General features: G+C 41.2%; 1 protein-coding gene across 2 annotated transcripts in view; it reads left to right on the top strand.

Moving 5' to 3' along the window:
* The window catches only part of col11a1b (collagen, type XI, alpha 1b), a 210,906-nt gene that overhangs the window by 119,739 nt on the left and 76,624 nt on the right, over positions 1 to 14,543 (top strand). For both annotated transcript variants that reach the window (XM_037547674.1, XM_037547675.1), the window contains 5 exons: positions 1,880 to 1,933; positions 2,014 to 2,058; positions 8,004 to 8,057; positions 11,580 to 11,624; positions 12,219 to 12,272. In XM_037547674.1, coding sequence (XP_037403571.1) covers positions 1,880 to 1,933; positions 2,014 to 2,058; positions 8,004 to 8,057; positions 11,580 to 11,624; positions 12,219 to 12,272 — 252 coding nt within the window. The remainder of the gene's footprint in view (positions 1 to 1,879; positions 1,934 to 2,013; positions 2,059 to 8,003; positions 8,058 to 11,579; positions 11,625 to 12,218; positions 12,273 to 14,543) is intronic.

Raw genomic sequence — 14,543 nt, 5'->3', positions numbered from 1 at the left:
TCCATCTCTCCATTCCCCTATCCATTCACACATCCATCCATCTCTCCATTCCCCTATCCATTCACACATCCATCCACCTCTACATTCACCTATCCAGTCATACATTCATCCATCTCTCCATTCACCTATCCATTCATACAGCCATCCATCTCTCCATTCCCCTATCCATTCACACATCCATCCACCTCTACATTCACCTATCCAGTCATACATTCATCCATCTCTCCATCCATCTCTCCATTCAACTATCCATTCATACATTCATCCATCTCTCCATTCACCTATCCCTTCATACATCCATTCATCTCTCCATTCACCTATCCATTCATACATCCATTCATCTCTCCATTCACCTATCCCTTCATACATCCATCCATCTGTCCATTCACCTATCCCTTCATACATCCATTCATCTCTCCATTCCCCTATCCATTCATACATCCATCCGTCTCTCCATTCCGCTATCCATTCATATATTCATCCATCTCTCCATCCATCTCTCCATCCATCTCTCCATCCATCTCTCCATTCAACTATCCATTCATACATCCTTCCGCTATCCATTCATACATTCATCCATCTCTCCATTCCCCTATCCACACATCCATCCATCCATCTTTCCATCCATCTCTCCATTTACCTATCCACATATACATCCATCCTTTATTCCACACATCCATCCATCCATTTATTCATTTATCCATCCTTTATTCCACACATCCCTCCATCCATTTATCTGTTTATCCATCCTTTATTCCACACATCCGTCCATCCAGCCTTTATTCCACACATCCATCCATCCATCTATCCATTTACCCATCCTTTATTCCATCCATCCATCCATCTATCCATTTATCCATCCTTTATTCCACACATCCATCCATCCATGCATTTATCCATCCTTTCATCCATTTATCCATCCTTTATTCCACACATCCATTCATTTATCCATTTATCCATCCTTTATTCCACACATCCATCCATCCATCCATCCTTATTCCACATATCCATCCATCCATCCATCCATCCATTTATCCATCCTTTATTCCACACATCCATCCATCCATCCATCCATTTATCCATTTATCCATCCTTTATTCCACACATCCATCCATCCATCCATCCATCCATCCTTTATTCCACACATCCATCAGTCCATCTATCCATCTCTCCATTCACATATCCATCCATCCGTCCATCCATCCTTCCATTCGTTTTTGTGTGAATCTATTCTTTAATCCATACATCCATCAATCCATCTGTCCATCCATTAATCTCTCCATACATTCATCCATCTGTCCATCCATCCATTCATTTATCTATCCTTTATTTCGCACATCCATCAACCCATGCATCCATCTCTCCATTCACATATCCATCCATCCATCTATCCATCTATCTGTCCTTTAATCCATCCATCCATCTATCCATTCATTAATCCATCCTTCCATTCGTCCTTCCGTATATCTATTCTTTAATCCATATATCCGTCAATCCATCTGTCCATCTTTCCATTCATGTATCCATCCATATATCCATCCATCCGTCTATCTCTCCATTTATCCATCCATCTATCCATCCATCTGTCCTTTAATCCGTTCATACATCCATCCTCTCATTTATCAATCTCTCCATCTATTTGTCCTTTAATCCCTCCGTCCACCTATCCATTAATTCTTCTCTCCATCCATCCTTCCATCTATCTCATCTGTCTGTTTTATTGTGTTCAGCACTTAAAATTTATATTTACTCTTTACTTATTAAAAACAAACAAAACTGTGCGTCCTGTTAAGATCAGCCCGGATCCGTTTGTCTCCTTCATAAATCGCTGTGATAATTGACTAAATGTAAATATGAACGTGTGTGTTTTGCTGCTCAGGGTCCCAGAGGGCTGCCTGGCCCCCGAGGCTCCCAGGGTACCCCTGGTCAGCGGGTACGTACCACACACATCTACATTCTTTCCTCTTTAGGCTGAAGACTGGACACTGACATGTGTTTCTTCTGCACCTACAGGGTCTCTCTGGACTGGACGGTCCAGCTGGTCCTAAAGGAAACATGGTAAGCTTAGCTGAGATGAATGATTCACACTTTTGGTGCCAGTATTTTAACGTGTTTTGTGGCCCAGAGTATCACTGACGCACGTGGAACAGCGCAGGAACATTAACTCTGGTATCTGTGATGAGGATCAATCAAACTGATGAAAATGATTTGGGTAGAATTCGTTTAGCTGGGGAATTGACCTGCGAGTGGCCACAGCACGACGCTCAAACTTCTGTTTCTGCGCATTACGGTAACGGAAGGGCAAAGCGCTGCGACAAGAGACGTGACTGACTGCGCAGGTACATTTATTTCAACATAAACACTAAAATCAATTCACAATAAAATAATTCGGTTATGTTTACAGAACATCCGGCGCTCCGCGCGAGCTCCGCTGGAACAACTGTTCCTTGACTTTAAACGGGAAATAAGGGCCGAGCCGTTGGGGTCCTGCGCTCCGGTCGTGAGCGTGTTAAGTGGTGAGAAATACGAGGTCGTGCTCGTCTGGGTGCATATTTTCCAGATGTGCCCTCGGGCTGCGAGTGCTGGAGTGTAGCGCACAGCTTGATCTCCAGGTTCCACAGTTTTCAGTCGTTAGCACGCGACTGTTGAGCTGTTGGCTGTTTAGCTGGACCTACACTCTTAAAAACAGAAGGTCCTGCAGTGGTTCTGTAGTAAAGAAAGTGGTTCTGTATGGAACCATGAACACACAAAGAACCCTTTGCATGATTAAAGGGTTCCTTGCATCGTGAAAGGGTTCTTCAGATTGATTGGAAATGTGCTATAGATGGTTCTATAGACACTTTTTGAAAAGGGTTCTTCTGTTATAAGCTTGACACCGCAACAATAGAAGACCCCTTTTGGGTGCTATATAGAACCCTTTTCAAAAATGTTCTATATAACCCTTTCACAATGCAAAGAACCGTATAGCCATGCAAAGGGTTCTTTGAGTGTTCGTGGTTTGCAAAATTAAATGATATTCAAATTTATTCGTCAAATGGAATTTATTTAATTAATTTAACGGCGGTATTTAGCAACGTCAACCAATCCAGCCTACAGCAGGCTAATGCCACCTACAGTCTTCAGTGGTGGTTCTTTAAGGGTTTCTTAGTAAAGAAAATGGTTCTATATAGAACCATGAACACTCAAAGAACCCTTTGCATGTTTAAAGGCTTCTTAGCACCATGAAAGGGTTCTTTAGGTTGATGGAGAATGTGCTGTAGACTTATGGCTGATATACAGTAGAACCTTTAACTCTCTAACTCCATCGTCACTGTGCGATGGTGGACCCCCATGGTGGTCCCCGTGCAGAGCTGGTCTAAAATCTCGCGCATGTAGTCAGCGTGGCTAATGTTTCTCATTATGACGCCGTTATTAGACGCTTCTAATACTATTTCACTTATTCCTCCACATTATTACTAAAATATTCATCTTTCTATTATTCTATTATTTATCTTCAGTGTCCCTTAGTGTTCCTTAGCATTATTTAGCATTACTTAGTGTTTAGTATTCTTCAGTATTCCTAAGTGTTCTTTAGTATTCTTTAGTATTCCTAAGTGTTCTTTAGTATTCTTTAGTATTCCTAAGTGTTCTTTAGTATTCTTTAGTATTCCTAAGTGTTCTTTAGTATTCTTCAGTATTCCTAAGTGTTCTTTAGTATTCTTTAGTATTCCTAAGTGTTCTTTAGTATTCTTCAGTATTCCTAAGTGTTCTTTAGTATTCTTTAGTATTCCTAAGTGTTCTTTAGTATTCTTTAGTATTCCTAAGTGTTCTTTAGTATTCTTTAGTATTCCTAAGTGTTCTTTAGTATTCTTCAGTATTCCTAAGTGTTCTTTAGTATTCTTTAGTATTCCTAAGTGTTCTTTAGTATTCTTCAGTATTCCTAAGTGTTCTTTAGTATTCTTCAGTATTCCTAAGTGTTCTTTAGTATTCTTTAGTATTCCTAAGTGTTCTTTAGTATTCTTCAGTATTCCTAAGTGTTCTTTAGTATTCTTTAGTATTCCTAAGTGTTCTTTAGTATTCTTTAGTATTCCTTAGCATTCTTTAGTATTCTTTAGTGTTCCTTAGCATTCTTTAGTATTCTTTAGTGTTCCTTAGTGTTCTTTAGTATTCTTTAGTGTTCCTTAGTGTTCTTTAGTATTCTTTAGTATTCCTTAGCATTCCTTAGTATTCTTTAGTGTTCCTTAGCATTCTTTAGTATTCTTTAGTGTTCCTTAGTGTTCTTTAGTATTCTTTAGTATTCCTTAGCATTCCTTAGTATTCTTTAGTGTTCCTTAGTATTCTTTAGTACTCTTTAGTATTCCTAAGTGTTCTTTAGTATTCCTTGGTATTCTTTAGTATTCCTTAGTGTTCTTTAGTTTTCTTTAGCATTCTTTAGTATTCCTTAGTGTCCTTTAGTGTTCCTTAGTATTCGTTAGTATTCTTTGGTATTCCTTGGTGTATCTTTATTGTTGGGGATTTAGTAAAACCCAGAAAAAATTCCCTGTTTTTTTCTCTTGTTTTATTCAATTAGCCAAATTGAGGTCTGAGCCAGAACACTGATTTGGAGAAGTGTTGCACCACTGAAGCCCCTGCCTCCAGCGTTTTATGCTGGGAGTAGTAATTCATTAGCATTAGCTTTCAGTTTTGTGTGCAAAGTTATTTATTGTTTTTATATTCACAATAAATGCTGTTGGCCGAACCAAATAAACCAATAAAAATAATATTTTGGTTTTAAACAGAACAAAAAGAGTGTTTTCTTTAACTGGACATGCTCTACTTGTTGTTTTAAACACATCTGGTAGAAAAAGGCAGCAGACACTGACCACAGGGCAGAGTTCCCACTGACCTTTGACCTCACCCAAACATACTGGCTAAAGGTCAGGGTTGACCTTGGTCACTTGATTAGAGAGTCACAATTGTGACAGAAGATATAACTCACCATCACGCCAGGGAATGCAACTTTTGACCCCAAAGTGCAGCAGAAAAGAAAGAAAAACACACTGAGATGTGCTGAGAGATCAGCTCACTGGTCTGCCTTCACTCACATCACTGAGTGTGTTTACACTTAATAATCTGATAGAAAATCAGACTGTGTCAGTAACTGGTTCAGTGTGTTTACACTTAATAATCTGATAACTGCAGAAAATCAGATTGGGTCAGTAACTGGTTCAGTGTGTTTACACTTAATCTGATAACTCAGTAAATCAGACTGTGTCAGTAACTGGTTCAGTGTGTTTACACTTAATAGTCTGAGAACTACAGAAAATCAGATTGGGTCAGTAACTGGTTCAGCGTGTTTACACTTAATAATCTGATAACTCAGTAAATCAGACTGTGTCAGTAACTGGTTCAGTGTGTTTACACTTAATAATCTGATAACTACAGTAAATCAGACTGTGTCAGTAACTGGTTCAGTGTGTTTACACTTAATAATCTGATAACTGCAGTAAATCAGACTGTGTCAGTAACTGGTTCAGTGTGTTTACACTTAATAATCTGATAACTGCAGTAAATCAGATTGGGTCAGTAACTGGTTCAGTGTGTTTACACTTAATAATCTGATAGAAAATCAGATTGGGTCAGTAACTGGTTCAGTGTGTTTACACCTAATAATCTGATAACTGCAGTAAATCAGATTGGGTCAGTAACTGGTTCAGTGTGTTTACACTTAATAATCTGATAACTGCAGAAAATCAGATTGGGTCAGTAACTGGTTCAGTGTGTTTACACTTAATAATCTGATAACTGCAGAAAATCAGATTGGGTCAGTAACTGGTTCAGTGTGTTTACACTTAATAATCTGATAACTGCAGAAAATCAGACTGTGTCAGTAACTGGTTCAGTGTGTTTACACTTAATAATCTGATAACTGCAGTAAATCAGATTGGGTCAGTAACTGGTTCAGTGTGTTTACACTTAATAATCTGATAACTGCAGAAAATCAGATTGGGTCAGTAACTGGTTCAGTGTGTTTACACTTAATAATCTGATAACTGCAGTAAATCAGATTGGGTCAGTAACTGGTTCAGCGTGTTTACACTTAATAATCTGATAACTGCAGAAAATCAGACTGTGTCAGTAACTGGTTCAGTGTGTTTACACTTAATAATCTAATAACTACAGAAAATCAGATTGGGTCAGTAACTGGTTCAGTGTGTTTACACTTAATAATCTGATAACTACAGTAAATCAGACTGTGTCAGTAACTGGTTCAGTGTGTTTACACTTAATAATCTGATAACTGCAGAAAATCAGACTGTGTCAGTAACTGGTTCAGTGTGTTTACACTTAATAATCTAATAACTACAGAAAATCAGACTGTGTCAGTAACTGGTTCAGTGTGTTTACACTTAATAATCTGATAACTGCAGAAAATCAGACTGTGTCAGTAACTGGTTCAGTGTGTTTACACTTAATAATCTGATAACTGCAGAAAATCAGACTGTGTCAGTAACTGGTTCAGCGTGTTTACACTTAATAATCTGATAACTGCAGAAAATCAGACTGTGTCAGTAACTGGTTCAGTGTGTTTACACTTAATAATCTAATAACTACAGAAAATCAGATTGGGTCAGTAACTGGTTCAGTGTGTTTACACTTAATAATCTGATAACTGCAGTAAATCAGATTGGGTCAGTAACTGGTTCAGCGTGTTTACACTGAATAATCTGATAACTGCAGAAAATCAGACTGTGTCAGTAACTGGTTCAGTGTGTTTACACTTAATAATCTGATAACTGCAGTAAATCAGATTGGGTCAGTAACTGGTTCAATGTGTTTACACTTAATAATCTGATAACTCAGTAAATCAGATTGTGTCAGTAACTGGTTCAGTGTGTTTACACTTAATAATCTGATAACTGCAGAAAATCAGATTGTGTCAGTAACTGGTTCAGTGTGTTTACACTTAATAATCTGATAACTCAGTAAATCAGATTGTGTCAGTAACTGGTTCAGTGTGTTTACACTTAATAATCTGATAACTCAGTAAATCAGACTGTATCAGTAACTGGTTCAGTGTGTTTACACCTAATAATCAGATAACTGCATAAATCTGATAACGATTGGGTTATGAAGTGCATGTAAACAAACTCACGGTTGAAATCTTCATTGCATTATGTTCAATCCCAGTGAAATCATCTTCAGTCCAGGATATGTTGTTTCATTTGGGCCAAATAAAAAGCTGCATTTTATTATTTTTTTATTTTTAATTACTAGCTGTTCTTTAAAGATTTCATGATGGACCAGCCAAATAAAATGAAATAATTCAGAACAAAATCTTTTTACATGTTTTCCTTTTGTTGAAAAGTCAGTATTTTGGAGCTGGTTCTGTGGGACAGTGTTTTGGAATGATGTGTAATGTTTCTCATTATGAGGCTGATTTAGATTAGATTAGATTTTCTAAACATTTCCAGTCTTTCTGATTTTTACTGCAGATCGTTTCAGCTGTTCCAGGTCTTTGTTGCGGTAAACAGATCATTTAACTTGATAAGACAACGTTATGTAGGTACAAATATCTAGAAATGACTAAAAAATCTCACAAGATTCTTACAGTGATCTCATGATCAGAAATATTGGACGTATTACCAACATTTAAGATGTTTTCACTTGCCAAGGAGTTGTTTTTTCTACTGAAGCCTTGGTGTTCTGTCAAATTCAGCTTTTTTCCAGCTGTAGTTTCTGCATGTGTGTCTTTATTTAATTTCCGTGTTACACAACTACAGCTAACCTTTCACTTTCCCCACTTCAAGGGTTTTTATTTTAACGTATATTATTTTAAGCTAAAAATTTCATCATAAAACACGAATAAAATGGGGATTTGTTGTACGGGCTGCGTGTTTTGGTTATTAGAAAGCTGTTTTGGTGCAGCAGCTCGTTTCATGACCAATAGAAATTCTGACGTTTGGTCTCCTTTCTGTTCAGTAAGTCTCTCATAGTCCAGCCGATTTTACAGCCTCACGCATTTTTCTCTTTCTTTCTTCCAGGGTCCTTCAGGAGAACCAGGACCTCCTGGACAGCAGGGTATCCCCGGCCCACAGGTCAGCTCAAACACAGCGGTGGAGAGAAAATGACCGACTAAATGGACATTAGTGGAACAGTTAAAGGAATAATGCTGTGTTTTTAATCCTAATCTCTACCTGCTGCATCTGTAGTGCATGGTCACTTATCGCAAACAGTAACTGGGACATGTTTTGATTGAACCCGCCCACTGTCTTCTGTTATACATGATTATATATGATTTGAGTCAGCAGGTGGACGGTATGGGTGCAGATGCAGCAGACACTGATTAGGCCTTGAACGCTGGAGTTTTCTTTTAAAGATGCAGGGAACATGAATCTGAACCTGTTTTTCTTTCTAATTGGGCTCATTTTGCTCTTGCAGGCAAACAGTAAACATGTAAACAAGTCTTACACTGCAAAAATGACATTTTAGCAGGTGAAAAACAAATAAATCTAGCCAATACATCGAATATTATCCATCCAACCATCCATTTTCTAAGCCGCTTCTCCGTCAGGGTCGCGGGGATCAAATATTATATTATCATATTTTAATGCGAGTGCTGTGAGAACATTATAGGACCATTTAACTTATTTCTAGACATTTTTACTTGTTTTGAGTGATTTTGTGTGATGAAAGTGTTTTATGGCAGAGGCAGGTCACTTTACTGGTTTCAGGCTTGATTTCTCTAAATGAGCAAAATGATCTGCCAGTAAAATGAGACACTTTAACTGGAGAAAGTTACTTAAAGCAAGTAAAAATATCTATAAATAGGCTAAATAATCTTATACTATGCTTTATACATAAATCTAATAATGAGAAATATCAGATACTGCTATTCCAGTTTCTGATCAGTGTATCTGATCAGGATCAGTGTCCAATACTGACCAAAATCACTGGATTGGATATCAAATGGGAAAAAAGTATCATTTGATTTGATCCAGTAGCCTAAACAGTCACGTACGTGCTTAACTGAGTCATACTGTGGGCTGTATTTCCTCCTTTAGAGCGTCAGAATATTTATTTCACAGTTTGAGCTCATTGGTGTTATTTAGAAGGCTAGATTAACCCTTTAAATGGCCAGGGCCCACCAGCAGGCCCAAAGCTTTATTACACACTTCTATAGTCTAAGAGCAGCTCAACCAGTTTACATTGAAGTCCCTGTAGTTACTGAATAATAAGTCTGGGATTTTAAGGAGTCTATCAAAGTGCATCCAGACACATGTATGATTAGCGCCTTAGCTTTTTAAGAGAGGGAAAAATATGGTATCGGGTTGGTATCGGTACCTTAACAGATACTTAATATTGGTATCGGTATCGGGCATAAGAGTGGTATCGAGCCACCCCTACTAAGTTCAGCCTTTGAATAATGTTCCACTGACCATTAAATGATCTATATATTTCTCTTGTCTCAATGTAAACTATGCAGTCCTAATCTCCATAAGCATTCCCCTGACCAATCACAGGGCTGCATCTCTGGCCCCGCCCACACAGAACAGTTTCAGAGTCAGAGAAGCTAAGCAAGCTAAAGGTAACCCAACATAACCCCAAGCAAGCCCATCTGTCTGTACCTGCACTGTTCACTCGTCTGGTCATTCATTCACTCACTGCTTCAACCGTCTGTCCATCTGCACGTCTGTTCATCTAGTAGCGTCACATAAAGCTGGACAATAATGTTGGCTCTGTATGGGGCGGAGCAGGCTAGGAGTGCTGGACAGACAGCTGTTAATCAAGTTGCTTCATCTGTTTCTCTGATACTCTGTTACCCTGTTCTTCAGTGGTCAGGACCCCCATGGACCCTCACAGAGCAGGTACTGTTTGGGTGGTGGGTCATTCTCAGCACTGCAGTAGCACTGACGTGTCCACTCACTGTCCACTCTATTAGACGCTCCTACCTTGTCGGTCCACCTTGTAGATGTAAAGTCAGAGACGACAGCTCATCTGCTGCTGCACAGTTTGTGTTGGTCATCCTCTAGTCCTTCATCAGTGGTCACAGGACGCTGCCCACAGGACGCTGCCCACAGGACGCTGCTGGCTGGATATTTTTGGTTGGTGGACTATTCTCAGTCCAGCAGCGACACTGAGGTGTTTAAAAACTCCAGCAGAACTGCTGCGTCTGATCCACTCAGACCAGCACAACACACACTAACACACCACATCAGTGTTACGGAGGTGCTGAGAATGACCCACCACCCAAACAGTACCTGCTCTGTGAGGGTCCATGGGGGTCCTGACCACTGAAGAACAGGGTAACAGAGTATGCCTTATTTTTAATAACGTGTCCCGTATGCAGGCTGTGCACTGTTACAAAAGAAAAAATATGGTTCTTTAAGGGTTCTTTAGGAAAGACTAAGGACCCTTAAATAACCATTTGCATGCAGTGGTTCTTCATATTGATGGAGGATGTGCTAGATATGGTTCTCTACAGCACCAAAACCGGTTCTGCTACTCTTACAATCTTGACGTCATCACAGTAGCAGGACCCTTTTTGGTGCTATATGGAAACCTTTTCAAAAAGGTTCTATACAGAACCATGTACAGCACGTTCTCCGCCAATCTGAAGAACCATTTAAGCACGCAGATGGTTTTTGAGTGTTCATGGTTTTATATAGAGCCACTGTCTTTGCTATAGAACCCTTGAAGAACCATCACCGGCGTACATTAGATCAGACGCACACGTGAGAGAACATTCTGGCCAGACTCTCGGTTCACTGTCGGAACCGCGTCATCAGTGTCGTGGTGCAAGTTCTTCAGACACTACAGAAAGAATCCAAACACCTGTAAACAAGGAAAATAAAATACACAATACAAAAGTTTTTACCTGGACGCCACGAAAACGAGGTCAGCCCAAAAATGTCTCCGAGGCGCCCTCTGCTGGGACGACTGGCTTCGCTGATTTTAGTCTAATTTGTTTTTCAGAATTAACCACAGGAAGCCAGACTAGTGTGTGACTTACTGAGCTGTTCATGTGTTTCTGTTCAGAATGGCAGTTTAAACACAACCTGCATAAAGCATCACATTTATTACACCCCAGATCAACTCCACAGCTTTGAGACAGGTGAAGGCAGCCATGTCCTGAGTCCTGCTGGTGTGGGTTCAGTTCTTTAATGGTACACACTGTTACTACCACACTACTTCAACGCCCCATCGTGGAGAAAATGAATTATGTATGTTTCACAGAAGTAACACCAGTGCTGACAAAATGATGTACAGGCCTGTATATTTCTATATAAGTACCCGTAGGCCTGTGGAGTAATAAGTCCCATATCCATTCTATATAGAACTCCATATCCATTCTATATAGAACTCTATATAGAATTTTTTATTTTTCTGTTTTTAACGTCATTTGAAAATGCCCGTTTCCCTTCATTTTCCATAAATTTCATGATGAATGGACGAAAAGAAACATATCAAAGTTATTTGAAAAAGTGTCTGGTTCCATTGACTTACATTAAAAGTAAAGTGTGTTTTTTTTTCCTTCTTCTGTAAAGTGACCACTTTGGAGATTCACCTCTGTGTTACTGTTACTAACCACATCTGTCTGCTTCACTCCTGTATTGCAGGGTTTGCCTGGACCTCAAGGACCAATTGGCCCTCCTGGAGAAAAAGTAAGTGTGTGTATACGAGAGAGAGAGAGAAATAGAGAGAGGGAGAGAAAGAGAGAGAGACAGAGAAATATATAGAGAGAAAGAGAGAGAGAGAGAAATATATATATATATAGAGAGAGAGGTTTTGTTATTACAGACGGATTTTCCTTCTTTGGCCCCCATGAACGATTCAGCAGGCTCATTGGTTTCCAAGCTGTAGGTTCTGAGAAGACCACTGCTGACTAAAGAGAAACCACACACACACACACACACACACTCTGTGTTCCTGTCAGTGGCGTCTCACTCCAGCAGCTATTCACATGTGTTTGGAGGAAAGCCAGATCTGTAGCAGCCCATTAGAGTGAAATGTGACCCCAGACGCTGTGGATTGTTTCTGTGTTTTTAGCCCCTCTGTATGATTAGAAATCCGCCGAAATGAGCGCAGGAAGCCGTGATGGAGTGATAACATCATGAAGTGCTTTGTGAAGCCACGTCAGTGTTGCCTTCAGCTGCGAGGGCGATTGTCACCGCCGTAGCTGAGCGCTCAGCTCTGTCCCGCTCTGCTTCTGTTCGTCTCTCTGACGCCTGTTCTCTCTCTCTGTTCTCCCTCTGCAGGGTCCTTCAGGGAAACAGGGTCTGCATGGCTTAGCTGGAGCGGACGGTCCTCCTGTGAGTCGTTCTCTCTCCATCTCACCTACCCAGAGACTCGTAACCTCGCTGACACTGCAGGGGTCACTTACTCTCACTCAGCTGGAGGGCAGAACCATAAATATTAGTCGTCTTTATTACCATCCCACAGCATTACGTCTCTGCACTGGAGCCAAATGTGGTTCTTTAGGCCTCAAACACACACCAGCAGTACTGTACACAACACACACCAGCAGTACTGTACACAACACACACCAGCAGTACTGTACACAACACACACCAGCAGTACTGTACACAACACACACCAGCAGTACTGTACACAACACACACCAGCACCACTGTACACAACACACACACCAGCAGTACTGTACACAACACACACCAGCAGTACTGTACACAACACACACCAGCAGTACTGTACACAACACACACCAGCACCAGCAGTACTGTACACAACACACACCAGCAGTACTGTACACAACACACACCAGCACCAGCAGTACTGTACACAACACACACCAGCACCAGCAGTACTGTACACAACACACACACCAGCAGTACTGTACACAACACACACCAGCAGTACTGTACACACCAGCACCAGCAGTACTGTACACAACACACACACCAGCAGTACTGTACACAACACACACCAGCAGTACTGTACACAACACACACCAGCACCAGCAGTACTGTACACAACACACACCAGCAGTACTGTACACAACACACACCAGCACCAGCAGTACTGTACACAACACACACACCAGCAGTACTGTACACAACACACACCAGCAGTACTGTACACAACACACACCAGCACCAGTAGTACTGTACACAACACACACCAGCAGTACTGTACACAACACACACCAGCACCAGTAGTACTGTACACAACACACACCAGCAGTACTGTACACAATACACACCAGCACCAGCAGTACTGTACACAACACACACCAGCAGTACTGTACACAACACACACCAGCAGTACTGTACACAACACACACACTACACACAACACACACCAGCAGTACTGTACACGATACACACCAGCAGTACTGTACACAACACACACCAGCACCAGCAGTACTGTACACAACACACACCAGCAGTACTGTACACAACACACACCAGCAGTACTGTACACAACACACACCAGCACCAGCAGTACTGTACACAACACACACCAGCAGTACTGTACACAACACACACCAGCACCAGCAGTACTGTACACAACACACACCAGCAGTACTGTACACAACACACACCAGCAGTACTGTACACAACACACACGCTACACACAACACACACCAGCAGTACTGTACACGATACACACCAGCAGTACTGTACACAACACACACCAGCAGTACTGTACACAACACACACGCTACACACAACACACACCAGCAGTACTGTACACAACACACACCAGCAGTACTGTACACAACACACACCAGCAGTACTGTACACAACACACACCAGCACCACTGTACACAACACACACACCAGCAGTACTGTACACAACACACACCAGCAGTACTGTACACAACACACACCAGCAGTACTGTACACAACACACACCAGCACCAGCAGTACTGTACACAACACACACCAGCAGTACTGTACACAACACACACCAGCACCAGCAGTACTGTACACAACACACACACCAGCAGTACTGTACACAACACACACCAGCAGTACTGTACACACCAGCACCAGCAGTACTGTACACAACACACACACCAGCAGTACTGTACACAACACACACCAGCAGTACTGTACACAACACACACCAGCACCAGCAGTACTGTACACAACACACACCAGCAGTACTGTACACAACACACACCAGCACCAGCAGTACTGTACACAACACACACACCAGCAGTACTGTACACAACACACACCAGCAGTACTGTACACAACACACACCAGCACCAGTAGTACTGTACACAACACACACCAGCAGTACTGTACACAATACACACCAGCACCAGCAGTACTGTACACAACACACACCAGCAGTACTGTACACAACACACACCAGCAGTACTGTACACAACACACACACTACACACAACACACACCAGCAGTACTGTACACGATACACACCAGCAGTACTGTACACAACACACACCAGCACCAGCAGTACTGTACACAACACACACCAGCAGTACTGTACACGATACACACCAGCAGTACTGTACACAACACACACCAGCACCAGCAGTACTGTACACAACACACACCAGCAGTACTGTACACAACACACACCAGCACCAGCAG

This window comes from Pygocentrus nattereri, chromosome 19, assembly GCF_015220715.1.
Source record: "Pygocentrus nattereri isolate fPygNat1 chromosome 19, fPygNat1.pri, whole genome shotgun sequence".
Taxonomy (NCBI): Eukaryota; Metazoa; Chordata; class Actinopteri; order Characiformes; family Serrasalmidae; genus Pygocentrus; species Pygocentrus nattereri.
The sequence above is the reverse complement of the archived record's forward strand: the minus strand, read 5'-3'. Positions and strand labels throughout refer to the sequence as shown.